This window comes from Aotus nancymaae, unplaced genomic scaffold, assembly GCF_030222135.1.
Source record: "Aotus nancymaae isolate 86718 unplaced genomic scaffold, 86718_ANA_hifiasm-v0.15.2.pri h1tg000040l, whole genome shotgun sequence".
Lineage (NCBI taxonomy): Eukaryota > Metazoa > Chordata > Mammalia > Primates > Aotidae > Aotus > Aotus nancymaae.
Window position 1 is genome coordinate 128,057,018 of NW_026988454.1, and position 16,685 is coordinate 128,073,702.

At 40.2% G+C, this 16,685-nt stretch overlaps 1 protein-coding gene across 1 annotated transcript in view; it reads left to right on the forward strand.

Moving 5' to 3' along the window:
• Positions 1-16,685, forward strand: part of NUDT3 (nudix hydrolase 3) — a 108,640-nt gene that overhangs the window by 50,244 nt on the left and 41,711 nt on the right. Inside the window, exon 2 of the mRNA XM_021665599.2 lies at positions 2,899-3,009. Within this exon, the coding sequence (XP_021521274.1) occupies positions 2,899-3,009 (111 nt within the window). The remainder of the gene's footprint in view (positions 1-2,898; positions 3,010-16,685) is intronic.

The following is a 16,685-nucleotide window of genomic DNA, read 5'->3' on the forward strand; positions in this document are numbered from 1 at the left end:
CCAGCCTGACCAACATGGTGAAACCCCATCTTTACTAAAAATACAAAAATTAATGAGGTGTGGTGGTGGGGACCTGTAATTCCAGCTACTTGGGAGGCTGAGGCAGGAGGATCGCTTGAACCTAGGAGGTGGAGGTTGCGGTGAGCCAAGATTGTGCCACTTTGCTCCAGCCTGGGTGACAGAGAGAGATTCCATCTCAAAAAAATTACTGTGATCACAAAACCAGTTTCACATAACATTAGCCATTTTAAAGTGAAAAGTTCATTGACATTTAGCAATCACTATTTCATATCTACTTTCTGAATACTTTCATCCTCCCCAAATAAAACTCTGTACCTGTTGTGCAGTTGCTGCTCATTTTCCCCTTTCCCCAGTTCCTGGTAACCACCAATCTGGTTTCTGTTTCTCTGAATTTGCTTATTCTGTGTATTTCATATACATGGAATCATACAATATGTGGCCTTTTGTGCCTGGCTTCCTTCACTTAGCATGTTTTCAGGGTTCATCCATGTTGTAGCATCTATCAGTAACTCATTTATTTATTTGTTTTATTTTACAGTAATTCATTTTTTAAATGGCTGAATAATATTCCATTGTATGTATAGGTCACATTTTGTTTATCCATTTATTGTTATTGGATATTTGAGTTGTTTTTACCTTTTGACTATTGTAAATAATGCTGCTATGAACGTTTGTATGGAAGTATCTGTTTGAGTATCTGTTTTTAGTTCTTTTTGGCTATGTACTTAGCAGTAGAGTTTCTAGATCTAATGGTAATTTCATGTTTAACTTACTGAGAAACAACCAAACTGTTTTCCACAGCTGAATGAACCATTTTTTTTTTCTTTTTCTTCTTTTTTTCTTTTTCTTTCTTTCTTTTTTTTTTTAAGACGAGGTTTCACCATGTTGGTCAGGCTGGTCTTGAACTCCCGACCTCAGGTGATCTGCCCGCCTTGGCCTCCAAAGTGCTTGGATTACAGGCGTGAGCCACCACACCCAGCCCTGAATGAACCATTTTACATTCCTATCAGCATTGTCCAAGGGTTCCAGTTTCTCTACATCCTTGCCAGAGCTTCTTATGCTCTGTTTGGTTGGTTGATTGAAATATAGCTACCCTAGTGATTGTGAAGTAGTATCCCATTTTGGTTTTGCTTTGCATTTCCCTAATGACTAATGATGTGGAGCATCTTTTCATGTGCTTGTTAGCCATTTGTATATCTTCTCTGTAGAAATGCTGTTAATCCTTTTGTTGTTTTAGGTACCGGACCGATATTAAATAACATAATTTGCAGATACTTTCTCCTATTCTGTAGGTTGTCTTTTCACGTTCCTGATTATGTCCTTTGTTACACAGAAGTTTTTAATTTTAGTAAAGTCCATTTTATCTTGTTTACTGTTTTGTTGCTTGTGCTTCATATCTAAGAATTGGGCATATCTTCCCAAATTCAAGATCATGACAGTTTACCCCTATGTTTTCTTCTAAATGTGTTATAGTTTTAGCTCTTACATTTAGAGGTTGTTGGTCCATTTTGATTTTGTATGTGGTATGAGATAGTCCAATGAGAGGATTCTTTTTTGAGTTGGGGTTCTCAGTCTGTGGCCTAGGCTGGAATGCAGTGGCTTGATTATAGTTCACTGCAGTTTCAAACTCCTGGGCTCAAGCAGTCCTCTCAAGTAACTGAGACCACAGGTGTGCACTGCTAAGCCTTGCTTATATATATAATTTTTTTTTTTTTTGTAGAGACAAGGTCTTGTTATGTTGCCCAGGCTGGTCTTGACCTCTGGGGCTCAGGCAGTCCTCCTGCCTTGGCCTACCAAAGTGCTGGGATTATAGATGTGAGCCACCACATGGTCCTGTAGTGTTTTTGAACTGAGTATATATACATACCAACCAAAAACTATTGTGGATTTCATAGTATTTTAAATGATTTTGCATTGTATTAATTAAAGAAGAGCTTATAAATATATTTGAAAAATAGTACTTGTAAGTTTAAGACAATTTTTAAGTCCGTGACCTATATATTAGTGACTGAATATGGATTCATGGATTTCTTTCCCATAACACCATGATCTTCTCTGAATCTACAGATCACAGATTTTATAGATGAGCATCAGAAGAATCTCTGATGACAGGTAAAAGAGGGACTAAGGATGAAGGTAGAGTTTCCAAGGGTCCATAGCTGCAGAGACCTCAAGAAAGAGGCTGGGAAGTCAGTGACTAGAAGGCAGTGGTGAAATCTATAAGGGCAAGAAAGAAAGTGGCATTTCATTTGAGACAACAAGGATGATTGCAGAGTTTGGTTTGGAGGCTCATGGGTCATCATCAGAAAGTAAAAGTTTAGGAAGCAGTTGAAGATGCCTTTAATTTTGTATATAATGCCAACTCAACTCAGCCTCCAAACAGGGCATCCAACTGACTGTGTTTAGCATCTTTCTTACAGAGAGGGGTAAGTAAGGAAAAGGAACTAGGCAAGTTCTAGATTTTTTATGGTGGCAATCATGGCCAAAGGGCCTTTTGTCTTCTGGCCAGCTTTTTCAGTGCTGACAGGCTCATCAGTGACAGTCGTCTTTTTTTTTTTTTTAAGTCTTTTTGTCACCTTGTCAGGACTGTGCAAAGGGCCCTAGCAAAAGGAAGAAGAAGGGAATAGATAGGGCAGGTGATTGAGCATCTGAGGGGAGTGTAGAGATAATGGTCTTCAGATGCCCTTCTGCTTTTACTGGCTGATTGCCTGCTTTTTCAGATAGAAACGAAAGCTACTTTACAAGAAGTGATTTGGGAAGGCATAAACAAAGAGGGGGTTTTGGTTACTTTGATATTTGTGGTGTTTAAACTCTGAATTTGTGTGGATATGTCTTTTTGAATTTTTAACCAACCATGAAACCTCTGTGATTTAACAGGTGCTACTCGTGAGCAGTAGTCGCCATCCAGACAGATGGATTGTCCCTGGAGGAGGCATGGAGCCCGAGGAGGAGCCAAGTGTGGCAGCAGTTCGTGAAGTCTGTGAGGAGGTATGCACAGAGAAGAGACAGCACAGCTGTGCCTTATAATCATGAACCCATCCTATCTGTGTAGTTCTTTAATATATCGGCTCTCACTGAGTAAACATACAATCACAGAAAAAGGGCAATGAGTGGTTACCCGGTGCCTTCTTTATTACCAAGTGATGGAGTTGTGACGTGGTAATATTAACCAGGCACTCTATGCCAAACCGTTTTTTGTGACTTCCCATGGATTTCTTCCAACACCACCTGTTACCTGTGGCACAGAATCAAGAAGCAAATAGTTTCTCACCTCTAAGGAATAAGAGGAACAGGCAGCATTAGTATAAATGACTCATTGTCATTAAGTTTTGGAGGAGGTGCTTCCTGTATCCTAGCCATGGAACTGTGGCTAAAGAAATGATTCTGTTAGCCAGATACTGTTAATGGTACAACTTGAGAGATAATAGTATCTTCTTTTTTATTTAGTCACATGATGTTCCACATATGTGTGTTGAGTTCCGGGGCCATGATATGCTACTAGATACTCCAGAATAAATAGAAGAAGTAAAGTCATGGACCCTTAGTTCTCTTATTTCAAGAATTTACAGTCTGGGGGAAACTGAGAAACAGATTGCAACTGAAAATCCAGAGAAATGAACTAATGTTTTTCCATAGCCTCTTCTGGTGATACCATGCTCTGCTCTGCTTGTTATCTCATTTAGGACTTGTAACTTGGTTGTATAAGCTTTATTGCCCCAGTTTACTCACCGTGGCCACATAGGTAGTGCTTTTGAAATCCATTTCCTTGTTCTAGAGGGAATTTAAGATTGATTCTAAGAACATACAAAAAAGCACTTTAAAAAAACCAAGTCTAATTCCTATGTTTCTTTTGGATCCAGCTTTTGGTGAAGGGCTCCTTAGAATAATCTTGGAATAGCCAAGGAATTCTTTCCTCGCTCTGAATTCCTACACTTACATTGGCTTATTTCACTCTCATTGTAGCATCTATCTTCTACCCATAACTAGATTATTCTCTCTGAGGGCAAAAATCATGTTTCCCATCAAAAATCCCTACTTTTCTTGCCTAGTACACAACTAGGTGAACAGAAAGTAATTAATACATGCTTCTTTGATAGATGGAACAGTGGTTGGAACAATGCAGATGCTGAAGAAATACCCTAGATGGAAATTACGAGAGTATAGAAAATGATAAACATTGAGAAGAGGATGTGAGAAGGCATTCTTACAGTGGGTGGTGAGGAGGCTAACCTGGGTAGAACCAAATGGAGTCAAGAGGGGGTGTAGTGAAAACAACATTGACTCGGGAACCCTGGTTTCTATTAGTGTCAGTTAATAGCTGTGTGACCTGTGAGAAAATAACCTTAAACACCCTAGACCTTTGTCCTTCATTTGATTTATCTTCCTGTTTACTCCATCATGGAGGGAGTGGAGAGGAATATGAGGTTCAAATGAGAACATGAGTGCGAATGTCCTTTGTGAATTATGTATCATGCTACCAGTTAGGATATGTGCAGCTGAAAATAATATCATGCCCGTTACTGTTCGGGAACAGGTTTATGATATCACATAACAAGAAGTCCCAGGTTGGCTGACTCAGCAGTATTTAGAGCCCAGGTGCTTCCTGTCTTTCTATTCTGCCATCCTTGGTACATTTTGCCCTATAACGGCAGAGTTAAGTAATTGTGACAGAGACTGTGTGGCTTGTATAATAAATTTTTTCTCACTCTGGAATTATATATTATCTGTCCGTTCTTTTTTAGAGTAAACATATATTGGCATATTCCAATATAAGTTAAATTTCTAACAAACATTTAATCTTCTCTTATTGGCCATGCTTTTCAGTTACTTTTAATTAAAGTCTAAGAGGTTTCTCAAAGTCATATCCTAGATGGTGAAGGCTCTAGTAGTTTAAACATGGAACTGACATTCCCTTTGCCAGGAAGTTTAAGCATAGCTTATTTACGTTGAACCATAGCCTCTTGTGACAGCATGCTCTGCTTTGCTTGTTATCTCATTTAGGACTCATAACTCAGTTGTGTAAGCTTTATCGCCCCAGTTTACTTGCATATGTTTAAGTTGAACCATAGCCTCTTGTAGTGACATCATGCTCTTTGATGGGAAACGTGATTTTTGCCTTCAGAGAGAATAATCAAGTTATGGGTGTAAGACAGATACTACAATGAGAGTGACATAAGCCATTGTAAGTGTAGGAATTCAGAAATGAGGAAAGAATTCCTTGGACATTCCAAGGGTAAGATTATTCTAAATATAAGTTTAAGCATAAGCAATGTATAGGGTACATTTACTTTTGTTTGCAGGCTTGTCTCCTTGTGGTGACAAGATGGCTATCACAGCTCTATCCTTACACATTCTTTTCAAATGCAGGACACACAGTTTTACCTCCTGGGTCTCTCTTTATTTGAGAGAAAAGAAACCCTCCCCAGAAGATTCCCCAGCAGACTCTTTATGTCAGTGTTCCAGAGTTGCTTTGCATGCTTATGGTTAAACTTCCTGGCAAAGGGAATGTCAGTTCCATGTTTAAACTACTAGAGCCTTCACCATCTAGGATTTGACTTTGAGAAACCTCTTAGACTTTAATTTAAAGCAATTGAAAAGCATGGCCAATAAGAGAAGATAAAATGTTTATTTTGTTAGAAATTTAACTTAGATTGGAATATGTTAATATATGTTTACTCTAAAAAACAATGGATAGATAATATATAATTTTAGAGTGAGAAAAATTTATTATACAGGCCATACAGTCTCTGTCACAACTACTTAACTCTACCATTGTAGGGCAAAAGTAGCCATAAACGGTACAACACATAAACAAATGGGCCTAACTGTGTTCCAGTGAAGCCTTATCTATAAAAACTCTGGTGAACCATAGGTAATCCCTGGTTCAAGCTCTTGCTACTCACAGTGTGGTTGGTGGACCAGCAACATCAGCATCAGCCAGGCTTGTTAGAAATGGAAAATCTCTGACCCCAACGCAGATATACTGTGTCAGAATCTGATTCTAACGACCTCGGGTGATTTTGAGAGCTTACTGCATTAGAGTATTGAATTCTTACCAATGAGTGTTCTGAGAATTCCTCCTGATGGAGCTGTGGAGAGAAATGCTCTTTGAGGGTTAGACTGTGGTTTGGTGGTCTCCACACCCCTTCCAATACTCTTCTCACATGGAGAGACTGGAAAGCTAAAAAGTACTTTTCCTAGACTCATGTAAGGAGTGCAACTAAGTCTCCTTGATGATACTTAGATATCCCCAATACAAAGCACTTATACAAGATTGCTTTAGTCACAAGGAGGGCATGTTCTGAGAGCAGCAGGCCCATCTGTTTTGGTGGCACACGTTTAGACAAAGGAGATACAGCTTTGGCATTGGCAGTTAAAGTGTCAACTTCCTGATTTGGCTGGTGGCTTTGATTTGGCAGCTTCCTGGTCCATCCCAGAAGCAGCAACTCCCTTGGCAGTCCAGTTCTGCAATGTGGTTTTGAGAATTGTTCTTGGAACCTTGGCTTGTGTTTCTTGAGTTCTCCTAGTGATTCTGTAATCTGTTTGTATCCCTTAATAAATCACTCTCTTAAACTAATCAGGTTGGATTCTGTTGTCTGCAATTAAGAATCTTGACCCATCCAGATTCCCTGTGAATGATAACAGTTGCTTTAGTTGTATCTGACATTCTTCTCTGCTTGGCTGGGCTAACCCATCAAGGAATTGAGATGTCTTTGCAAAGCATCCCCCTCTAGGGAATAGTGTCCAGTGGCCCGTGAGAGAGCTGTCTGATCTACAGTGTGTCAGTAGTTTAATCAGGCAGACCTGTTTCTGTGGGAAAGTGAAGCTGTGACAGAATCCGGTTCAGAATCTGCAGCTTCCTCATAGCTGTTTACTGATTTAATGTTATCTGTCCATTCAACAAATACTGAGTGCCCATCTGTCTTGCACAAAAAACACTGGGCCACAAGTTGAGGATACAGAAATTTGGGTTTTGCCATCATCACATGAGCTTAACATCTCACTGAGAATACAGAGTTAATAGGAAACTATAATTTGAAAATTAAACTTTGAGGGAACAGTTTGTACAGCATGCTGGGGGACTTGTTGGCAGAGCAGCCAGCCAACTCTGGCACGAAGATTGGCTCCTAGGAGAATGTCTGGATGGTTATAGACCTGCTCATTTAAGATTTTCCCATTTTGGAGAGACTTTGGGGATGCAGTAGGTAGTGTAATGGTGGTCTTATATATGATATCCCCACATAAGGGAGATTAGATAGAGGAGGAATGAAGTAGCTGGTGAGCTTTTCTTTACTCTGAAGCAGAATTGGGTTCCCACTTTACTGTTGGACCTGTGTTAATGGGGAATTAGAAGGATGCAGGTAGGATTTTGTACTTTGCACCCCTAGGCCTTAGAGCACCAGAACCTTTGCCTGGCTCTTTCTGTAGGAACTCAAAGTTTGACTGTTCAAATAAGTGTGGTAGGGCCAGTTGGTGGACCTAAACTGAATAATTCTGATTAAATCCAGTTGGCCTCTGTAGCTTCTAAGGTGCTTAAGGCAAAAATGGTGTTTGAGAGTGACCATGCAGTTGTGGATTCAGACAGATTGTTACAAGACCTGAAATTGAGTGATGATTCTAGAGTAGAGAGAGAGGAAAAAGTTCAAAGACCTTGTGCAAAGACTTGATACTTGGCTTTGGGAGTTGTGGTTGGAGTATCTCTGGCAGTTCTACTTTTGTAGAGCACATTTGGATTTGCTGTCTGATTCAGGAAAGCAGATCTTATTTGTTGTCACTGTTGCTGTTCTGTTTTTGAGTGTTACAGTTGAGTTGTTCCTGGGTTATACAAGTGCAGCTAAGATGTAGAAAACCAGATGTTTACAACAGAAAATGCATTGAGGGAGTGGGAAGGATATAGGGTACTGTGCTTACCTTTTGTTTTCTGGAAATTGCATACTATCCTTCTGTAGGTAAAAGTGAGAATAGCGTGAAATAGGAATAAAGTGTTCATGAAGCAAGGAAATGAAAGATGCAGCACAGATAATTAAACTACACTCCTCATATGCTTAGTATCTTACCTAGTAGCTCCTCTCTTGAAGGAATCCTGATCTTGAAACTTTATTCTGTCAGTGATACTGGAATAAAGTATGGAATTTGATGATATGATTCTTCTTTGACTGCAGGCAAGCTCTGCCTGACATTCTCAACCTTAAAGAATTCTTCCTGGCCGGGCGCGGTGGCTCAAGCCTGTAATCCCAGCACTTTGGGAGGCCGAGGCGGGTGGATCACGAGGTCAAGAGATCGAGACCATCCTGGTCAACATGGTGAAACCCCGTCTCTACTAATACAAAAAAATTAGCTGGGCATGGTGGCGCGTGCCTGTAATCCCAGCTACTCAGGAGGCTGAGGCAGGAGAATTGCCTGAACCCAGGAGGCGGAGCTTGCGGTGAGCCGAGATCGCGCCATTGCACTCCAGCCTGGGTAACGAGCAAAACTCCGTCTCAAAAAAAAAAAAAAAAAAAAAGAATTCTTCCTGACTTTGAGCAAATTTTTTTTCTGCAGTCAGAGGAGAATCATATCATCATATCTCATATCTTATTCTAGCATTATGAGAGGATAAAGAAATGTTTGTGAGCTGCTTTGAACATTAGAGTAAGTATCCAAATAAATAAAATCTACAAACAATAAAAATAAGAGAACATGTCATTACAAAAACAGAAACAGTTCAATGGCTTCCATCAAAACAGAATGAAAGAAGTGGTTTTTCCAGTTTTATCAACAGAGAATTAGACTTGAAATCAGAGACTTGAAATGCTGATAGATGTTTTTATTGTCCTTGAAGGGAAGCTTTTGTAAATAAAGCACTATTTAGAGGTTTGTTTAGTTTTCAAGATGTTTACGCTTTCAGATCTGATTTTTTATTTGTAAATGTAGGAGATTTTAATAGCCACTTTTTGAAGGGTTTTGTGTATAATACCTCTACACCAATTAATTGAAAACCTTCAGTTGTTTCAAATTGCAGTTATAAATTTAGTATGTTTGGTTTTTAAAGAACTTCAGTTGTCCTACTTAAAAAAAAGCCTTATAAAGCTCTTCACTGAAAAAAAAGTCTTGTGGAAAACTACAACAAGAAAACACAGGGGGAAGCGCTTTAGAACATTGGTCTGGACAAAGGTTTTATAGGTAAAACCTCAAAAGCACGGATAACAAAAGCAAATACAGACAGATGGGATTGTATCAAACTAAAAACCTTCACAGCAAAGGAAACAATTAACAGTGAAGAGACAGTCTACAGAATGGGAGAAGATATATGCAAACTATTCATTCAGGAAAGGATTACCATTCAGTATATATAAAGAACTCAACTGCAAGAAAAGAATCCAGTATTAAAATGGGCAAATGATGTGAATAGATATTTATCAAAAGAAGAAAAATGACCAACAAATACATTGAACAGGGCAGGGATTAGGGACAGCAACACCCACCCCAAAACTCCTCTACCCTACTCAAAAATGTGTACCTTTTTTTTTTTTTTTTTTTTTTTTTGAGATGGAGTCTCACTCTGTCGTCCAGGCAGGAGTGCTTGGCTCATTGCAACCTCCGCCTCTGGAGTTCAAACTTACCCACCTCCTGAGTAGCTGGGATTACAGGTAAGCGCCACCGTGCCCAGCTAATTTTTGTATTTTTAATAGAGACGATGTTTCACCATGTTGGCCAGGCTAGTCTGGAACTCCTGACCTCAGGTGATCCGCCCGCTGCAGCCTCCCAAAGTGCTGGGATTACAGGGGTGAGCCACTGCACCTGGCCTAACAATTGTGTATTTTCAAATAGCTACAAGTAATGATTTTGAATGTTCCCAAGACAAAGAAATATTTGAGATGTTGGTTATGTTAATTATCTTGATTTATCGTTATTTGTTTGTTTGTTTTGAGACAGTCTTGCTTTGTCACCCAGTCTGGAGTGCAATGGCACAGTTCTGGCTCACTGCAGCCTCTGTCTCCTGGGCTCAGATGATCCTTCCGTCTTAGCCTCCTGAGTAGCTGGGACTCCAGGTAGGCGCCACCATGCCCCACTAATTTTTATATTTTTATAGAGGCAGGATTTCACCATGTTGCTGAGGCTGGTCTCAAACTCCTGGGTTCAAGCTGTCTGCCCACCTTGGCCTCCCAAAGTGCTGAGATTACAGCCACATTATGCCTGACCAGATTTATCATTATATATTGTATACATGTAGCAAAATGTGACTGTACTCCATAAATACGTGCAATTATTATGTGTCAATTAAAATTAATAATAAAAACATTTACAGCCAGGCCTGGTGGTGTGGGCCTGTAGTCCCAGCTACTGGGGAGGCTGAGGCAAGAGAATCACTTGAGCCCAGGAGTTCAAGACCAGCCAGAACAACATAGCAAAACCCCATCTTAAAAAACAAAAAGAGGCCGGGCGCGGTGGCTCACGCCTGTAATCCCAGCACTTTGGGAGGCCGAGGCGGGTGGATCATGAGGTCAAGAGATCGAGACCCCTAAACCCCGTCTCTATTAAAAATACAAAAAAATTAGCTGGGCATGGTGGCGTGTGCCTGTAATCCCAGCTACTTGGGAGGCTGAGGCAGGAGGATTGCCTGAACCCAGGAGGCGGAGGTTGCGGTGAGCCGAGATCGCGCCATTGCACTCCAGCCTGGGTAACAAGAGTGAAACTCCGTCTCAAAAAATAAATAAATAAATAAATAAAAAACAAAAAGAAAAGCAAAGCAGAGCATTTTCAAAGAAATATAAAATTTTATAAAACACAGGAAGACACTTTTTTTTAAACAAACTCCTGTAAATCTCATACATTACACTTAGAAATAAGATGTTTTAGGGTCTTTAAATATTCCCATGCTGTATATAAGCTTATTAAGATTTTTAACTTAAAATCATGAATCAGAAATAAATTATTCAACTATATTTTTAAAATTTGAGGCCAAAGACTGCCAGCTCAATAGGTGACATTATTCTAAGCATTACAAAATCTTAGATTATGTCTAGTCTCCTTAACACAAAAATATTATGTGGTAATAAACATTATAATATTTAAGGTTAAAATATTATAAATTATAAAATACTTATTATTTTAATTACCTTAAACATTTTTATATTTAATTCTAAGTATTTCTAGAATTGCAAGATGCTTACCTGCTAAAAAAAACTGAGCTTTCCTATTAAATGAGACCATGCCTCTTAGGTGACCTGACAGTATACACTGACCCTGTTCACTTTTGCTTCATCATGACTCCATAACTTCATAAGGCTGGGGATCATGGAGTTCACACACCATGAATCAACATAGCTAATTTATTGCATCACGTGAAGGTCACTTTGCTCATGAAATCTTTGCGATTCCTCCCAGTAGGTTCACTGATGCTGTATGTTTCCATTGCAGTCTGTACTTCTGGCACTGTGGTATTGTTCATGCTTTATTAATGTTGCTTGTTTAATTATCTGTCTTTTGGGCTAGACTTTATACTCTGTATAGTCAGGTACCATTCTTTCTTTCTTTTTAGAGACAGGTTCTTGCTCTGTTACCCAGGCTGGAGTACAGTGATGTGATTGTAGCTCACTGTAACCTCAAACTCCTGAGCTCCAGCAATCTTCCTGCCTCAACCCCCTGAGTAGCTGGGACTACAGGTGCATGCCACCATGCCTGGCTAATTTATTATTATTTATTAGAGACAGGGCCTTGCTGTGTTGCCCTGGCTAGTCTCCTAGCTTCCAGCCCCTCCTGCCTGAGCTCCCAAAGTGCTGGGATTACAGGTGTGAGCCATCATACCTGGTCCCCATTTTTTCTTTCTTTTTTCTTTTTTTGAGATGGAGTTTCACTTTTGTCGCCCCTGCTTGAATGCAATGGCAGGATCTTGGCTCACTGCAACCTTTACCTCCTGGGTTCAAGTGATTCTCCTGCCTCAGCCTTCCCGGTAGCTGGGATTATAGGCATATACTACCACGCCCAGCTAATTTTGTATTTTTAGTAGAGACAGAGTTTCACCATGCTGGTCAGGCTGGTCTCAAACTCCTAACCTCAGGTGATTCACACGCCTCAACCTCCCAAAGTGCTGAGATTACAGGAATGAGCCACCGTGCCCAGCCCCATTTTTTCTTGCTCATTGTTGAATCTTCAGTGCTCAACACATATCTCATGTGCTTAATAGAGTGCTGCAGTTATTGACTTAACTATTAAAACAGCTACAGAAATGCAACTGCAGCAGGCCCTTTTAGGTTGTCAGAAATAGACATATTCTCCAAATGCCTTAGTTAATTGAGGAAGAACATGACGTTGTCACAGCAACTGCCCAGCCAAGGCTGTACAAAGCTGGAAACTTGGGTCAAAGTGCACAGGCAGGCATCACTCGTGGCAGGTGGAACAACAGTGGGAATGCAGAGTTGTTCAAGAAGCCTGGTCACACGCCAGTGGCTCAGCCTCTTTCTTCCACTGTGGAGGACTTGCCTGTCTCATCTCTTCTCAGCCTCCTAGCTTACTGTTTTTGTTTTGTGTTTTTCCTCTCTTATGCAAAACTTTAACCTGTCTGTTGATTCTGTCTCACATTCAGACTTCCCAAGAGAGGACCTGATCGGTTTTGCCTAGTGACAACTTCACGTAGTATGCCCCTTTGGGCAGAGCTGCCAGGCCACATCATCAACTTCTGGCCATTTTGAAAATGTCTACCTTACCTTTGCATTAGCTGCTGATTTTTAATTCTCTTAGCTGTGCTCAGAGTGGTGAAGTCACATGCTATAAAAGCATGACAACCCATGGTTAAGTACCATCTACATCAGATTTTTCAAGGGTCCTGTATATGTAGTAGGATTATCCACATTTTACAGGAGAGAAAAGGCTGAGGTTGAGTGATTTGCCCCAGCAAGTTGTGTTCAGCCTAGTGTGCTCAAGGTAAGATTTGAGTCCAGGACGTCTCTCATCACTGACACTCCTAATGCTGTGCTCCTTGAAAGATGTCCACCGAAATGTTTGCAGTGGTTATCTTTGTGTTAGTTCATAGGTTATCAGGTTCTCTGCATTGAACATATGTTTCTTAGAAAAAGTTTCTATATAAACATGAAAGGATTGAGATTATCGAGTAGTTTATCATGGCATTGTCAGTCCTAGGTCTCATTAAACTCCACCTGTTCTAAAGCTTTGTGCAGCCTAGCTTAAAATTTTTAGCATATTGGCTGAATTTCAGAAACAGATAAGTTTGAGCCATTAGCAACCACATTTAAGGAGAATGCTAAAGTATTCCCTTTTGCAAATTAGCCTCCATTTTTTTTAATCACTTGTGGTTAAAATCCTATTAGAGTGACCCCTTACAGGGTTAGGGGAACAGGCTTGCTCCCATGGCCTGCCATGGGATTTAGTAACAGTGCCACTTTAGACCAGGGCAGCAAAGGCTGTGTGAGCCAGCCATGTGATAGTCTCTCTGTAGTAAAGAAGAAAAGCACCTCTTTTGTATGATATCAGAGCTATTCTTTTTTGCTAATTCAGTGAGAAAGGTAAAACTCTTGACTGACAGGAGAAAAAAGAGAAGCTGAGTCTGAAACTGTTCTGTCTTCTGTTTATCTTACATTCCCATTTCCTTTACCTCTTCTCACCTCAGCCATCCCAAGAGTATTATCACAAAAATACAGAACATCTGCCAGGGGGAAGAGGCGGGGTTGCTCTTGCTGTCTCAGGGGCTGCCTCAGAGGTAGAAGTGAAGGAGGTAAAATAGGAAGTAGGAGATGCAGGCACCCTCAGTGTAATGGTGTAACTTTTACTGGGAAAAAAACAGAGGTGAAAATTATATGCCTAAAGGATAGCCATTCCTTGGTATCCATTCATTGGTATTGGCTTCAGGACCCCTGGCGGATATCAAAATCTTTAGATGCTCAAGTCCCTTATATAAAGTGACAAAGTATTTGCATATAACCTACGCATATCCTCCCATATACATGAGATCATCTGTAGGTTACGTCTAATACCTCATGCAGTGTAAATGCTATATAAATACAGTTGACCCTTAAGCAACAAGGGGTTGTGAACTGCATGGGTCTGGGTCCACTTATATGTGAATTTTTTTCCAGTAAAAGTGACACCATTACACTGAGTGTGCCTGCCTCTCCTGCTTCCTTTTTTACCTCCTTCACTTCTGCCTCTGAGGTGGCCCCTGAGACAGCAAGGACAACCCCTCCTCTTCTTCCTCCTCTTCTTTAGCCTACTCAGCATGAAGATGATGAAGATAAAAACCTTTACCAGGCTCCACTTCCACTTAATGAATAGTAAACATATTTTCTCTTCCTTATGGTTTTCTTAATAACGTTTTCTTTTTCCAGCTTTATTATTATAAGAATATAGTAAATAACATATACAACATACAAAATATATGTTAATCAACTGTTATTGGTAAGGCTTCTGGTCAATACTAGACGATTAGTAGTTAAGTTTTGGGGGAGTCAAAAGTTATATATTTACTGGACATAGTGGCTTACACCTGTAGTTGCTGCACTTTTGGGAGCAACTACAAAAAAGAAAAATTAGTTGAGCATGTTGACACACACCTGTAGTCCCAGCTATTTGGGAGCCTTAGGAGGGAGGATTGCTTGAGCCCAGCGTCAAGGCTGCAGTGATCCCAGTGAGCCATGATTGCCCCAATGCATTCCAGCCTGGGTGACAGATCAAGACCCTGTTTGTCTGTTAACAACAACAAAAAAAAGTATACACAGATGTTTGACTGCAGTGGGAGTTGGCACCCTACCCCTGCATTGTTCAAGGATCAACTGTAGTTATACTGTATTGTTTAGGAAATACAAGGGAACAAAGTCAGTGTTCAGTACAGATACATTTTTTTTTTTTAAATTGTCAATCTGCAGTTGGTTGAATTCACTGATGTGTAGTGCACAAATACGGAGAGCCAACTGTATTTGTAGTCAGCCTGATAGTTAGCTTGTGACATAGCCGTTGCTTTTTTAAAAACTGTGCTTAGTTCTCTGTGACTTCCTCATTTACATCCTAATAGTACTTCTCTGCTACTCCTCTGGCTCATACTATCTGTTTATTGCTTTGCTATTTAATCAACCCATCTTCAAATTGGTGATGTCTGCTTAGATTTCCCTGTATCTTTGCTGCCCTCCTCAAGTCTTTGTACAAGTTATGTATGTACAGTGTCATACACAAAATTATTGCACAGCATGTTTGACTTAATTAACCTGCATTAAAGAAAGTTTGTAAAAGAAAAAAAGAAAAATCCAGCAGGTCATGGACAACTTAAAAAAAAGTTTGAAAGTATAAATGCCTTAATGCAGAATAAATGAGGTTACTCTCCTAATGGCACCTCAGGAGTTCAGAGCTGCTTGATTGTCTCTGGCCTTGTTAATCTACCTTTGGCAGTCTATCAAGAAGTAGGCCAGGCACAGTGCTGACGCCTATAATCCCACCACTTTAGGAGGCTGAGGTGGGTGGATCACTTGAGGTTAGGAGTTTGAGGCCAGTGTGGCCAATATGGTGAAACCCTGTCTCTAATAAAAATACAAAAATTAGCTGAGTGTGGTGACACATGCCTGTAGTCCCAGCTACTTGGGAGGCTGAGGCAGGAGAATCACTTGAACCTGGGAATCAGAGGTTGCAGTGAGCCAAGATCACCCCATTGCACTCCAACCCTGCTGTCACAGCGAGACTCCCTCTCAAAAAAAAAAAAAAAGCAAAAAAAGTTGTTTTAACTCATCTTGATCTCATTTGTATTTTTTCTTTCTTTCTTTTTCTTTTTTTTTTTTTTGAGACAATCTTGCTCTGTTGCTTAGGCTGGAATACAGTGGCGCGATCTCAGCTCACTGCCACTTCCACCTCCCTAACTCAAGCGATCCTCCCACCTTGGCCTCCCGAGTAGCTGGGACTACAAGTAAGCATGCACCACCACACCTGGCTGATTTTCTTGTTTTTGTAGAGACGGGGTTCCACCATGGTGCCCAGGCTGGTCTCTAACTCCTTAGTTCAAGCAATCTGCCTACCTTGGCTTCCAAAAGTACTAGGATTATAGGCATGAGCCACCATGCCCAGCACCATTTGTATTTTCTGATAAGAACATGGAAAATGCCATAGTGAACTTTATTTCAAAAATATATATCTTCTTATCCTAATTCCTGTACCATGCATTCTGTCCCTGCAAAAGAATGGGTGCTCGCGCACATGCGCGCACATGCACACCCACCCAGCCACCCACCCCCGATAGCAACCAGAAGACTCCATATGGTATCTCAGAACAATCTCTAACAGGAAAGCAGAATTTTATGTTTTATGTTATACAAGAGTGGAACATTTAAAAAGTCTGTGACTACTTGAGAGTAATTTAAGATATTCTTTGTCACCCCTTTTTTAGTTCATAAATGTTTGGCTCTGTTTGGGGTGGGGAAAAAAGTGAAGGTACAGTATGACTGTGTTATAGTTTCATCTGTACCTTTTACCTAGCCTGTGAGCCGTTGTGAATAGACAGTGGAGGGTAGGCTATCATAGGATTTATCAGAGAAATAACATGCATTTTTAAAATCCAGAACTTTAATCACAAAATATATATCATTTAGTAGCAAAACTTTGTGAATAATATATTAAGGATACTTTTGATAATTTCAACATAAGTAAATCAGTTTGGGGAATTTTGAGAAAGTAATATTGTAGGTCAGGGA